Source organism: Thalassophryne amazonica, chromosome 6, assembly GCF_902500255.1.
Source record: "Thalassophryne amazonica chromosome 6, fThaAma1.1, whole genome shotgun sequence".
NCBI classification, from domain to species: domain Eukaryota; kingdom Metazoa; phylum Chordata; class Actinopteri; order Batrachoidiformes; family Batrachoididae; genus Thalassophryne; species Thalassophryne amazonica.
The window spans coordinates 102,373,433-102,386,138 of NC_047108.1; the positions used below are offsets into that span (position 1 = coordinate 102,373,433).

At 41.3% G+C, this 12,706-nt stretch overlaps 1 protein-coding gene across 1 annotated transcript; it reads right to left on the bottom strand.

Annotated features, from left to right (window-relative positions):
- Positions 1-3,739: 3,739 nt before the first annotated feature.
- LOC117512785 (EMILIN-2-like) lies at positions 3,740-11,343 on the bottom strand. Its single transcript, XM_034172999.1, has 4 exons — positions 10,543-11,343; positions 9,004-9,123; positions 8,410-8,912; positions 3,740-5,990 (listed from the first exon to the last, which is right to left on the bottom strand). The coding sequence occupies exons 1-4, from the start codon at positions 10,692-10,694 to the stop codon at positions 4,045-4,047; spliced, it is 2,721 nt and encodes a 906-aa protein (XP_034028890.1). The 5' UTR covers positions 10,695-11,343; the 3' UTR covers positions 3,740-4,044.
- Positions 11,344-12,706: the final 1,363 nt, after the last annotated feature.

The following is a 12,706-nucleotide window of genomic DNA, read 5'->3' on the forward strand; positions in this document are numbered from 1 at the left end:
GTCAAATACTCACACATTGATCCAATCCAATGATTGATTGTGCAAAGATAACATCATCTAGTGAGAGTTGTTCAAACTTTCCTCACCAACAGAAGCACCTAAACTGCTGGTTTCAACAAACTGACCAACTCCCAGTCCATGCAAGCTTTGAACAGAACACATCCCTGAGGAACACCAGCATTCACTGTGAAACACTCTGAGATTCTGCTTCCATACAGCACTCAAAGTACATTTACCTTTTGGTAAATGCTTGACAGAAAATACAGTCCAGATAAACATAATGGAGAATAAAATGTGGACAAACTCACCAGTGTGTTCTTAAATAGTTAAAAGCTGCAGTGATGTTCTTTTAAGATTTCTTGAATGTGGAGAATTAATTTTGTTGTTGTCTGCTCGCCGCTGTGGTCAGAATGATGCTGTCAACTGTACAAACACTTATAAAGTGCATTTATGTTCTTTGTGATGAAAAGTAAAATTAAAGGTCACATGACTTTATGACATGTGACCCTTTGCTGTCATGGGCTTTGTGACATGTGAGCCTTTAATCTTTGCTTTATGACATTCAGTCTGTATGCTAATGATGTTGGTGAAGAACTTAAATAAATAAATAAATAAAATACAGTTAAAAACAATTTGGGGGAAAAAGAATTTAAACACTATCCAATGAATAAAAAGTAACTGAATCGTTCAGCCTATTATTCAGCATTACCCTTTACACTGTAAACTTGAGTGTGACCATAAGTTGCATGAAAGAAAATACAGTCCAACATAAACATAGTGAACGATAAAATGAGGAAAAACTCACCAGTCTGTTCTTCAATATTTAAAATCTGCAGTGATGCTTTTACAAGATTTATTGAAGGTGCATAATTAATTTAGTTGTCGTCTGCTCGCTGCTGTGCTCAGAAAGATGCTGTCAACTGTACAAACACTTACGAGATCTATTAGAAAAGTATCCGACCTTATTATTTTTTTAAAAAACCATATGGATTTGAATCACGTGTGATTGCGTCAGACAAGCTTGAACCCTCGTGCGCATGCGTGAGTTTTTTCAGGTGGATTTCAGACGGATTCCGGTTGCTTCCCAGTCGTGTGAATATCCGATTGTGATTGTGCATGAGCTGGACATGCCAGAACATGTCCTGTGAGGCTTCATCACGGCGTTTCTTTGCGTTGAGCGGCTGCACCGCGATGCGCGGAACTCTTCCGCACGTCTGTCTTAATGTGCCGGAAAAGTGCTGATGTCCACGTCTTTTCACAATTCCTGTGCTAGTCAGAGGACATACCGGATCAAGACAGCGTCCAGTTTAAAAATGAACAGCACATTTCACTGTTACAGGAGTTTTTGTCATGGAAAGAGAAGCGGCTATTCACACGACTGGAAAAGCAACTGGAATCCATCTGAAATCCACCTGAAAGCCGTCCTGTGAGACCAACACCGAGGTGGTTTTGTCCCGCGTAATAAACGGCTCCGTGGCGCGTCCCTCCGCTTTTCTTTCCATGAAAAAAACTCCTGTAATGGTGGAATCTGCCGGAAAAAGTGCTCATGTCCACATCTTCTGCCTTTTTGTGAAAGTCAGACGAGGTCCCGGATCAACAAAGCCTTCACATTGGAAATGATCTGGTTGTTTCAGCGGGGTGTCAGCCTGTCGATGGGGGCTGGGAGCACGCCGCGCTCTCAGGAGTTGTGGGCAATCCTTAAAGCGGCAGTAACACTCCTTAATCTGTATAATCCCCATAAAATCGTCCCTGAAAGCCATATTAATTTTTCGAACGGTGTCCACCTGGAGGTCTCTCACAGTTTCTGGAAAAAATTTGATGCAGCAAAGCTCCAAATCGTTCAGACATTTATTTGCAATAAAAATCCGCCGAGAAGGGTGGACCACACCTCACTCAAAGCCTGCTCACAGGCGAATGACAGGCATGAAAAAACTCACGCATGTGCACGAGGGTTCAAGCTTGTCTGATGCAATCACACGTGATTCAAATCCATATGTTTTTTTTTTAAATAATAAAGTCGGATACTTTTCTAATAGACCTTGTATAAAGTGCATTTTTTGACCTTTGTGAGGAAAAGTAAAATTAAAGATCTTGTTACTTTATGACATGTGACCCTTTGCTGTCATGGGCTTTGTGACACGTGAGCCTTTACTCTTTGCTTTATGACATAATTTAGTCTGTATGCAAATGATGTTGGTAAAGAGAGTTTCAAACAATTTGGTGGGAAAAAAAAGAACTTAAACATGCTTCAGTGAGTAAAAAGCAACTGAATTGTTCAGTGCACAAGGGACAACTCTGGCCTGCACGTTTTACAAGTGATTCTCCTCATCTTACCTTATTATACCCAAGCATACTCCAAAGGGACCTGGTATTAAAGTCATCCACTGCTAGGGGTGGAAAACATACACTCCCCATACAGTTATGAATGGAAAAACTAGCAAGAGACCAAAATCATTTTTTGATGGTGTACCAGGTTTATTTCTACTGTAATGTTGAAGATATTATACTTTTGGAGCCATCCTCAAGTGGCCATTCAACTGCAAGATTTGGTACTTTAGCAGCAGCGTCATTTTTTTTAGTACCAGATGTTGTTGCTTGGAACAGAACAGGAACTAAAGAAGGAAGGTGTGAGGATTTTATAGCATATGTTGGATTTTCCAGCTCTAAGATGATCCACATTATGAGTGCACATATGAAGAAAAGTCATAATAACACTCTGAAGGGACCATCAGTGTCAATTAAAAAGATCAGCATGCCTCCGATACAAGTGGGAAGGGCTTCATGGAAAAAAAGGGAAGGAACCACTATGTATTAGAACACAGGGTTACCCCCTTAAAAAACAGAACCCATAAAAATTGTAATAAATCCCACAAAGGTCCAGCAAATTTATACTTCAGTCTGTGTACCATCATTCCCCAAAGTTTCAGTTATCTTGGTCACTTTGCATAAAAGCCGTTCTTTGGTTGACCAAGACATGTTGGAGAGGAACAATAGTCAACCCCAACATGTCTTGGTCAACCAAGGAAAAGACATTTTGCCTGGAGGCCTATTTCACCAACAAATCATACCATTTGGAGCATAAATTTGAAAGAATATGACTTTTATGTAAAATGGCCATGTTAACTGAAACTTTGGGGAATGATCACAAAGAGACTGAAGTTTAAGCAAACTAAATTAAACTGGACCTTTTTGGGATTTATTACAGTTTTTATGGGTTCTGTTTGGTGGTGGTGGTGGGGGGGGGGGGGGGTCACCCTTTATTCATTATTGAAATATTGTACTTTTTTATTGCAAAATCTTGACACACGCATCTCAGACTGTTTGACCTTGCAGAAAAATGTGCTCCACTGAGAGATATTTCACTTTGCCTCTGAAATTCTGTTGTGGTATTTTCACAACTCAAAACCCATTTTGTTGTACATTTTATTAAATTTAACTTCTGTTTACAAAAATTTCCCCAAGAAAACATCAAAAACAAAGGCATTGCTTGACTGGCAACGTCAAAAGCACCATGACATCACAGACTTTGTGTGGTTTGAAAATATATTTTATATGCAGAATTACTCATAGAAAAAAATATACTTCTTGAGAACTGAAACCGTATAAAAACAGAAATTGTCACTCATATGTCTATTCTACACATAAGTCAAAAGGTATAAAAATGAAAACATGTAAACACTTTGTTCAACACAAATTCATATCAGGATTTTTTTTAAACCACAGTTTGCTATATTTGTTCTTCAGTCACTGTGGCTCTAAAGTAAATACATTTCAACTTAGAACCATCAAGATACTGCCTCAAAGTCTGATGTTGTGAGTGCAGTCAGAATTAGCTGCCATTTTTTTTTTAATTTGTTATTTAATAATTATAACAAGATATCTAAAACATTGTTATTTCAGTGCATGTTCTAAGCCTTTGTAATTAACCAAACAAATAAGAGGTTTTAGTTGATTTCACTGCACCGGCAGACAGGGGCACCACCAGGGATTTTGGACCCCCCCTGCCTGCAGAATATTTACCCTTTCACTGCCCAGACCAATGAGCTAAATCGACGGCAAGATGTCCCCTCGTCTCATCTCTGGATCTGAGTCTTCATTTTGCTTTGTGGGATCCACCTTTGAGTTGCAGTTTCTGAGTTCATCTCTTAGCGCTGACAGCTGCTGTGCATGACTGGAAAGCGTGCCGTTGACGTGCAAGAAAATTCCATTCGGTTGTCTCTCCAGCTCCTCTCTGATCTTCTCCAGGTCTTGTACTAGATTATTCAGGCCCTTACACTGGTCTTCCACACTAGCAACACGCCCCCCAACTTCAGTTACCTCTTTCTTTACCCCCAGAGCTGTGCTACGGCAGCCTTTCACCTCTTCATTTAGTCGTCTCTTCATCTCCTGGAGCTCACCCTTCAGTCTGGTCAATCTGCGCTCCCCTGCCCCAAGCATTGAAGCCTGATGTCCAACCAGCTGGACCACACCTCTCATCTGCTGAGCTAAACGTGCTTCTCTTTCATGCCAGGTGCTGTTGCTTTGACCCACCTGGTGGACCATTGTCATGAGGTTGTCCTGAAGCCCTCTCAAGGTGTGGTTGACTGAGTGGACATTGAACTTGAGGATTGTGAGTTCTCCCTGGATGGGAGAATCTTCTCCAAACTGTTTCTGGTGGTTTTGGAGGCGGTTCAAGAGGTTCTCCAGTGTGATATTCAGGCTACTCAAATGTTTAGCCTGCATGTCCAGTATCTCCTTCATGTTCTTCTCTTTCAAGCTCAGGCTTGGCACTGCAGAGTCTCCCTGGATGGCAGCAGGACTTTTAAGAGAGGCACACGAAGAGGAACAGAGTATCTCAGTGGCTTTGAGGTGCTTCTCTATTCTGTCCACATCCATATCTAGCCTGTTCTGAAGGGAATGGAGTTCTGTCTCCAGGGCAGGAACAAAATGGTCCTCAAACAGATTGGGCGTTGTGGTATTACCCAAGAACTCTAAAGCTGCTAATAAACGGCCCTCTAGATCTCTCAACTTATTCTCCATTCTGGCCTCCAGCCCTTGTCCTGTCTCAGTTCTGTTTGAAACCTGACTGGTCTTGATACTCTGGCGACCTTGTGCCAGTCCAGTCTGGTTGAGTTTTATTTCTATGTATGCCAGGCGGCCCTCCAGCATTCCTTCAATATGATCTTTGTGTCCACCAAACTTCACTCTCAACTGGCCCAAGGATTGGTTAAGGCCTGCGACTGACACATCCAACAGCTTCACCTTCTCACCTAGTCCGAATACTCCAGCACAGCAACTGTCTGTCTCATTCTGACCATGGATCTGTGCCTGGAGGGTTCTCAGCTCTGCTCTCAGTTCAGTTACCTCTTCCTCCAGGGCACCTGTCCGCTGTAGATACTTCTCATCTTGCTCGTTCTGGCACTGACAATGCAGCTCCCCAGCTTTATCTTTGCATCTGAGTGCTGCACTATCCATGTCTTTCTCAATCCTACTGAGAATCTCTGTCTGTGCTGCACTGAGTTTATCATCCAAGAACTTCTCTGTCATTCTCTGCGTGTCTCCCACTAGGCTGTGATTGGAATCTAGTCCTGTGGCTGTTCTGTTCAACAGCTTCCTCAGTGCTCTATCATGATCCATCACGGTTACTTTAAGTTCCTGAAGCTCTCTCGTCTTAACTTGCATTTGTTGGCTGATCTCCTCCATCTTTCCATTCACATCTTTAGTAGCTAGAGGGACATCTCTGCCATCCAGGCCCCCTGTCTCAGGGTCTCCCCCAGGAATCTCTACAAACCCTACAGTCGACTGACTGGAAGCTATCATCGGAGCAGGAAGAGGAGCAGCAGAGAGCAGAGCAGACAGCATTCTGTTGGCATCTTCTCTCAGCGAGGCTCTTAGACTATCCTCCAGTCCATTCACAGTTCCCCTCAGGATCTCCAGACCCTGGTTCAGACGTCTCACATCCTCCTCAATTTGATATAATCGCTCTTCTATCCCGCTGTCTAAAGTCCGACCTAAAAAAAAGAAGGAACAGTCAGTAAATGTGCTTTAATTCTTCTTTAAATCACACTACAAATAATTCTTTAACCCTCTGGTGTCCAAGAGCATTTTTTTGGACAGTTCACTCACCTGGCATAACTGTTTTATTATTGCTGTTAACAGCTCTCCCTGCATCCCACAATCAAGTTTTATGTCTCTTTTTTTCAGGACAACCTGTGCTTTCAGAATATATATGTTTTTGTTGTGTTTTATAAATGTAATAAAGGTTTACAATCAAAAATAGGCAAGGAAAAAATAAAGCAAAAAATAATTTTCCGCACACATTTATTCAAAACACACAGCAAACTATAATAAACAACTGTTTTGACACTTTCTAAAGGTAATTTGAGGTCTTGTGTGAAAGACTGGACAAGAAAAAGGTTCAAACAGTAAACACAAATGCACATTTTGAACAATATATACAAAATGGTCTATGCGTTTTGTTGTCCATTGATATGGTAAACAGTGCTTTACACAGAGAAAGCAACAGAGTTATCCAGTAACATTCACATGCAAACTAGTGGAGCAATCCTAATAGTTACACACTCTTTGTTTGAGCACGTGAGATTGTCATCAGAGGCTCTCCATCTGCTCCAGCTTTCACTGATCGATGTACTAATAGTATGTACTCATTGGAGCACCCAGGGGGCTATTCAAACGGGCCAACTAGTAACATATCACTCCTGAAAATGATCTTTGGCTTTTCACATGAGGTAAATCTGCCCTACGGTTGGATTTTGGAAAACCATGTGATGGTGAACCAATTCCGACTGGACACTCACATTGCGCACGTCATCACACAGCTTCTATGAGGAATACAAAGATGTCCGATGGCTGTCTCGAAAGTCCGCAGAGTTAGCTTTTCAGCAAAAAAAAGTAAGTTTCTATCTCATATCATTAAAAAGTTATTTATAATTTAGTAAAGCTTGGTCTTAGCCGTCGTATACGATGGCGTCGGCCCCAGAGGGTTAAGATTATAATGCTGCACAGACAGACTGTAAAAACATATGCACTTTATGTTTATATGCATCCACTTATTTTATTTGTTTGTTTTTAAATTATTGAACTTACTGAATGGATACAGGAAAACATGTAAGCTGCTGGGTGGAAGTTTAATTTGCAGCAAAAGTAAATTGACTCTGATTCGTGAGAGACCTTTCTTATGTTCTAATGGTGTATGATTACTCATTAACAAAACATGGTAGGAGCCTGATACTTAAAGTATAAGCATCGATAAGATGTTTACAGCGGTTTGATTCATATCATTTGAGCTGTATATATCGTTTGATCTTTCTTGTGAACCCCAGGGTGCCTAAAGGCCGACTGTTACGGTGCCACTGTTGCACTTCAGTGTCACTTCTGATGGATGCAAATAAGATTATGTAATGAAACAGCTGAGATGCTTTTCGATGTGTTGATATGCAACTCCAACAACTTGTAAGAGCGTGTGTGCTGCACCATACACCTCACCAATCACAAAATGTTGAAGAAAACTAAAGCTTCTGAAGTTGACATCAAGAAATGCAGATGGATTTCAGCCCAGAGAAGTAAGAAAGTAAGATGCTATTCAATTGTGACGGAGGTCTGCAGGAATTGTTGTGCATGTGGTAGTCAATAGGCCCCACTCCCCCCCCACAGCCAGAGGATATTCTGGTCACTTAGGCCAGAGCCCGGGTTTTAGCCAACTGGTCAGAGTGTTTCCCTCCTGTGCTGGAGATTGTGAGTTTGTATGCAAATAGCCAGAAAATTCTTGGGTTCTTCATCAGGGCTTTGTCTATCTCCATGAGTTCAGGTAGCTGTTTGTGCACTGGCCCCCAGTGTCAAATGACAGAAGTGAGTAGATCTGTGCATGTCAGTCAAAATGCCATCAACATCCAGCATCACAGTAGTAAAAATGGAGCTTAAGACTTGGTGAGACATTATTCAAGGCTACTGCCTCTTGTCTTGTTCTCATGTACCCCATAATTTTAACAGCTGATGAAGAATTGTACCTGCTTACTGATGGTGGTTGGTTTTGGAGTTATTTATTTTTAGTTTTGAGGTTTGGGAACAGTTGCAAAGAGGTATAAATGTATTGCATTTGCTGGAGGTTTCTTCCTGTTAAAAGGGAGTTTTTCCTTCCCACTGTTGCCAAGTGCTTGCTCACAGGGGGTCGTTTTGACCGTTGGGGTTTTTCCGTAATTATTGTATGGCCTTGCCTTGCAATATAAAGCGCCTTGGGGCAACTGTTTGTTGTGATTTGGCGCTATATAAATAAATTTGATTTGATTTGATTTGATTTGATTGCACTCTGTCAACAATTAAGAGAAAGTTTACATTTTGCCATTCTTCAACAAAATTAGCTTGGTGTGAATCTTAACTAATTCTATCATTAGGTCACAGTTCTGTTCTCACCTTCAAGATTTTCACTACTAGCTGAAGGTTTTTCCTCGTTTATGTGTTCCTCAGGTTCTTGGTTGAACTCCTGCTCTTGCTCTGGTTCTTGGTCATCCTCTGTATGATGGGGCTCCAGGGAATCTGCCATTGGTTCCGGCTCAGATGACTCAGGTTCAAAATTTGTGTCTGGGTAGGAAGAAGTCCTCGGTGGCCCAAAGTGATATGTGCCATAAGAGTCGATGGTGCCTGTAGGTGGGCCTTTATGTTGATTCCATGGGTTGGCTTTCATGCCAGTACTGAAGGGTGGGCCCTTAAACAGCGGTCCTTTGACCACTGGACCTTTGTAATGTGGATCATTAAAAGCTGGCCCCATGAATGGCTGCATCATTCTCATGGGATATTGGTAAGCTGGAGGGCCGTCCATACAGCCATAACCAGAGAATCCTGGACAACAACGCCACTCTAACTCTGTCACAGTTTTATGTGCCACCTTGTAGACTGGTTTGTAAAGCAGACGATACCTGATGACGAGAAAGCAAAATCCTATTTTATGTAATGAAAACGCTCATTTGAATCATTATAAAATGACAGTGAGATTTGCCGTCTACTCACAGGAGAGTTGGACATTTATTTGCCCAGGAACACTTGTTGTATTCAGCTTTTACATACGGTGCCGTGCCATCCTGCACGGTGAAGGACACCATCTTTTCAACAACATAAGCACAGTGGTTCCTTCCAGACAGGAAAGAAGGATTACAGAGGAGAGGCAGACAAATCTGATTTCTACCTGTCTGTTAAATACAAAATCCAAAGCAACAGATACGCTCACTGGCCACTTTATTAGGTACACCTGTTCATTTGCTTGTGAACACAAATTGCTAATCAGCCAATCACATGGCAGCAACTCAGTGCATTTAGGCATCTAGACATGGTGAAGACAGCACGCTGAAGTTAAAACTGAGCATCAGAATGGGGAAGAACAGGGATTTAAGTAACTTTGAACGTGGCATGATTGTTGGTGCCAGATGGGCTGGTCTGAGTATTTCAGAAACTGCTGATCTACTGGGATTTTCACACATAACCATCTTTGGACTTTACAGAGAATGGTCCAAAAAAGAGAAGATATCCAGTGAGTGGCAGTTGTGTGGATGAAAATGCCTTGTTGATGTCAGAGGTCAAAGGAGAATGGGCAGACTGGTTTAATGGGTGACTGTGTGATGGTATCATTTCAATATGGACCAACATCTCAGGGGAGGTGATGGTCTAGTGGTTAAGGTGTTGGGCTTGAGTCCAGAAGATCATGGGTTCAAATTCCCGCCTGACTGGAAAATCACTAAGCGCCCTTGGGCAAGGCCTTTAATCCTCTAGTTGCTCCCGGTGTGTAGTGAGCACCCTGTATGGCAGCACCCTGACATCGGGGTAAATGTGAGGCATAATTGTAAAGCGCTTTGAGCGTCTGATGCAGATGGAAAAGCGCTATATAACTGCAGTCCATTTACCATTTACCATTTTACATCTCTGAGGACTGTTTCCAACACCTTGTTCAATCCATGCCACAAATAATTAATGCAGTTAATAGGGGGTCCAACCCGTTACTAGCAAGGTGTACCTAATAAAGTGACCAGGCAGTGTCAAATAAAGCCACAGAGTATAAATTCAGTGGTGTTTATTAACAGAAATAGAATATAGCATTCATAACCTTCTGTTTATTGGTTGATTATTACTTGAAACAATGAACTGGTGTATTTTCATGAGCTTAGAATGAACTCTTCATATCAACATGAAAGCATGCCCTCTCAAGGAGGCCGCCATTTTGCACCACCATGTTGATACAGTAGTTCAAAAGGGACATATTTAGTTTGTCTTTTGCATTTCTCAGTGCAGCTGGAAAATAGAAGAAAAACGAAGAGGAATTAGTGGTTGTTCCCCTATATAGTGTCTACAGGTTTCTAGAGAAGGCTAACAAGTTTGCAATTGTACATATTGCTGATTGCAAGGGAAGACAAGTGAAAACATGACAGGAAACCAAATCATGGCTGGCGACAGTGTAACGCAATCTGCAATCTCACCACTAGATGACACTACATCCTACACACTGTAACTTTAAGTAAAAAGAACACGCTGTAAGAGAGAGAGAGAGAGAGCACTTACTTATGTCTGCTGGTTGCTTTCCCAGGATTGTAGTGTGGACCAGGCCCATCTTTATATGGGTTCAGCTGGAGCGGTCTGAATGACTTTGTCTCAGCCAGTGACAAAAATAGAATTAAAAAAACAAAGGGATTCACAGCCATCACAAAATGCATCCTCTTGAAGATGGAGTTGAGCTTACACAAGAAACAACTGTATCCACTGAGCGTAACTTGTCTATAAAAATGAAATAACAAAAATGTTACATTCTTTTACTTTGATATGCAAATTATAGAATTGGCCAGTCAAAAAAAAAAAAAAGCAAGATATCAGAAGACTGAAGACATGGAATCAATCAGAAGAATTCAGTAGTTTGGTATAAATGTATGGCTTTAAAATCATGCTCAAAAAGCAGAATGGCGCCCTGTGAAGGGTACTCTGCTGGCGACAACAGTCCACTGTGAGTCTTGGGGTTGACTGATGCCACTAATAGAACCCAAATGTCACCATCTGCATAGCTCCTCCCACTCTACCTCCTCAAAGTAACACCACCGTGACATTAGAGCAGAACCTTCACAGCTCCTGTGAAAGTGTATTCATTTTTCTGGAAACCAGCTTTTATATACTTATAGCTGGAAGGCTGCCTGCGCTGGTCAGTGGTAGATCTGAGTCGCTTTCCCACAGTGATGTCATGGTTAAAGAAGGAACAGCACATTACCACCAAAGTGGACAAAAAGGCCGTTTATTTGTGTGTAAAAATAGTTTTCTCTTGGAAGGTATATTCAAGATGATGCTTGACAAATGCACATGTACTCTGCAGAATGCAGAACACATGAAGACAAACGGTATGGACATGTACTCACAGTATTTACTAGGGATGAAATAATATTTGATGATTTGATATGTATCGCAGTTTTTTAAGAAATGTCATGCTATAAGAATAGAAATGTGATATTGCATGCTAGATGTTTTTACTTGCTAGGCCATGGGGAGCATTAAATAATACACTTCTGGAGAATGTATATGATCAATCAATCTTGCAAAACCAATGCACATCACTTCTGAGCCCCCCCCCCAAAAATAGAAACTTACTGCATATTTGGTAATTAAAATACCAATTAACTAGACATTACCCAACTTAATTGGTTATCATGATTTCTGCGCTGGTGTCAGACAGGAGAACTCTTCTTGCTATCTTGGACTGTTTTCCGTGAATGGCCTGCAGCGGACTGCTCCAAGCCAAGCTGTGGAGCGTCTGACTGGGACACTTGGCTGTGCCAATCAATGGACAGCTTTAATGGCCGCATTTTGACTTATGAGTAACGTACAAGAAACGTGTGTTAACAATCACATAACTTACCTACAGCTTATGGTCTGCATATGTGGAATATATCAGCCATACGCTGGAATACGGTGAAAGTATTCAACGTGCTCTTAACTTATACAAAACGTACCCACAACTAGAGGTGGGCGATACCGGTAATTTTGGTATTGATCCGATACCAAGTAAATACAGGCCCAGTATCGCCGATATCGATACCGATACTTTTTCATATTTAAGCTTCATAGATCCAAAGGATCCAAAAGACCTAGGATGGAATTTTGGCAAATATTGTACGTGACAACAAAATACTTTATTATCACAGTCAACATTTTTCTTTAAAAAAATCACTCAACACAACTTAAAACAAAATCTCCTGAGGTAGAGGGCTGACAAACCACAATACAAGGGTGCGCTGCTCCATGTTTTGTGACACAGTGCAGCGCTGCTCTTATAGACAGAGAGCAGACTTTGATGAATCTGCGTGCGCAGCAGTCAGTGCGTGCGGGAGAGAAAAAAAGCTTGAGTATCGATCTTTTTACATGAGGATTGTTCAATATCAATACCAGCGTTGGTATCGATATTATCGATATTAGGATCGATCCGCCCACCTCTACCCATAACTTATTAGATGTATGCCCACGTATGCCAGGGGTTTTAATGTGGTCAACATACACTGGCTGAATCGTCAGGGTGTGACAGATTAAGTCTACACTACAGTTTGGCCTCTGCTGAATGAAAGCTGTATAACATTATTTCCAGCTCGTATATAAACAAATGAATTGGATTTATTTTGATACTGTACTTATTATTATTACTTATTATACTGTACTTATCATATTGAGAAAATGATTATTGCAATATCAT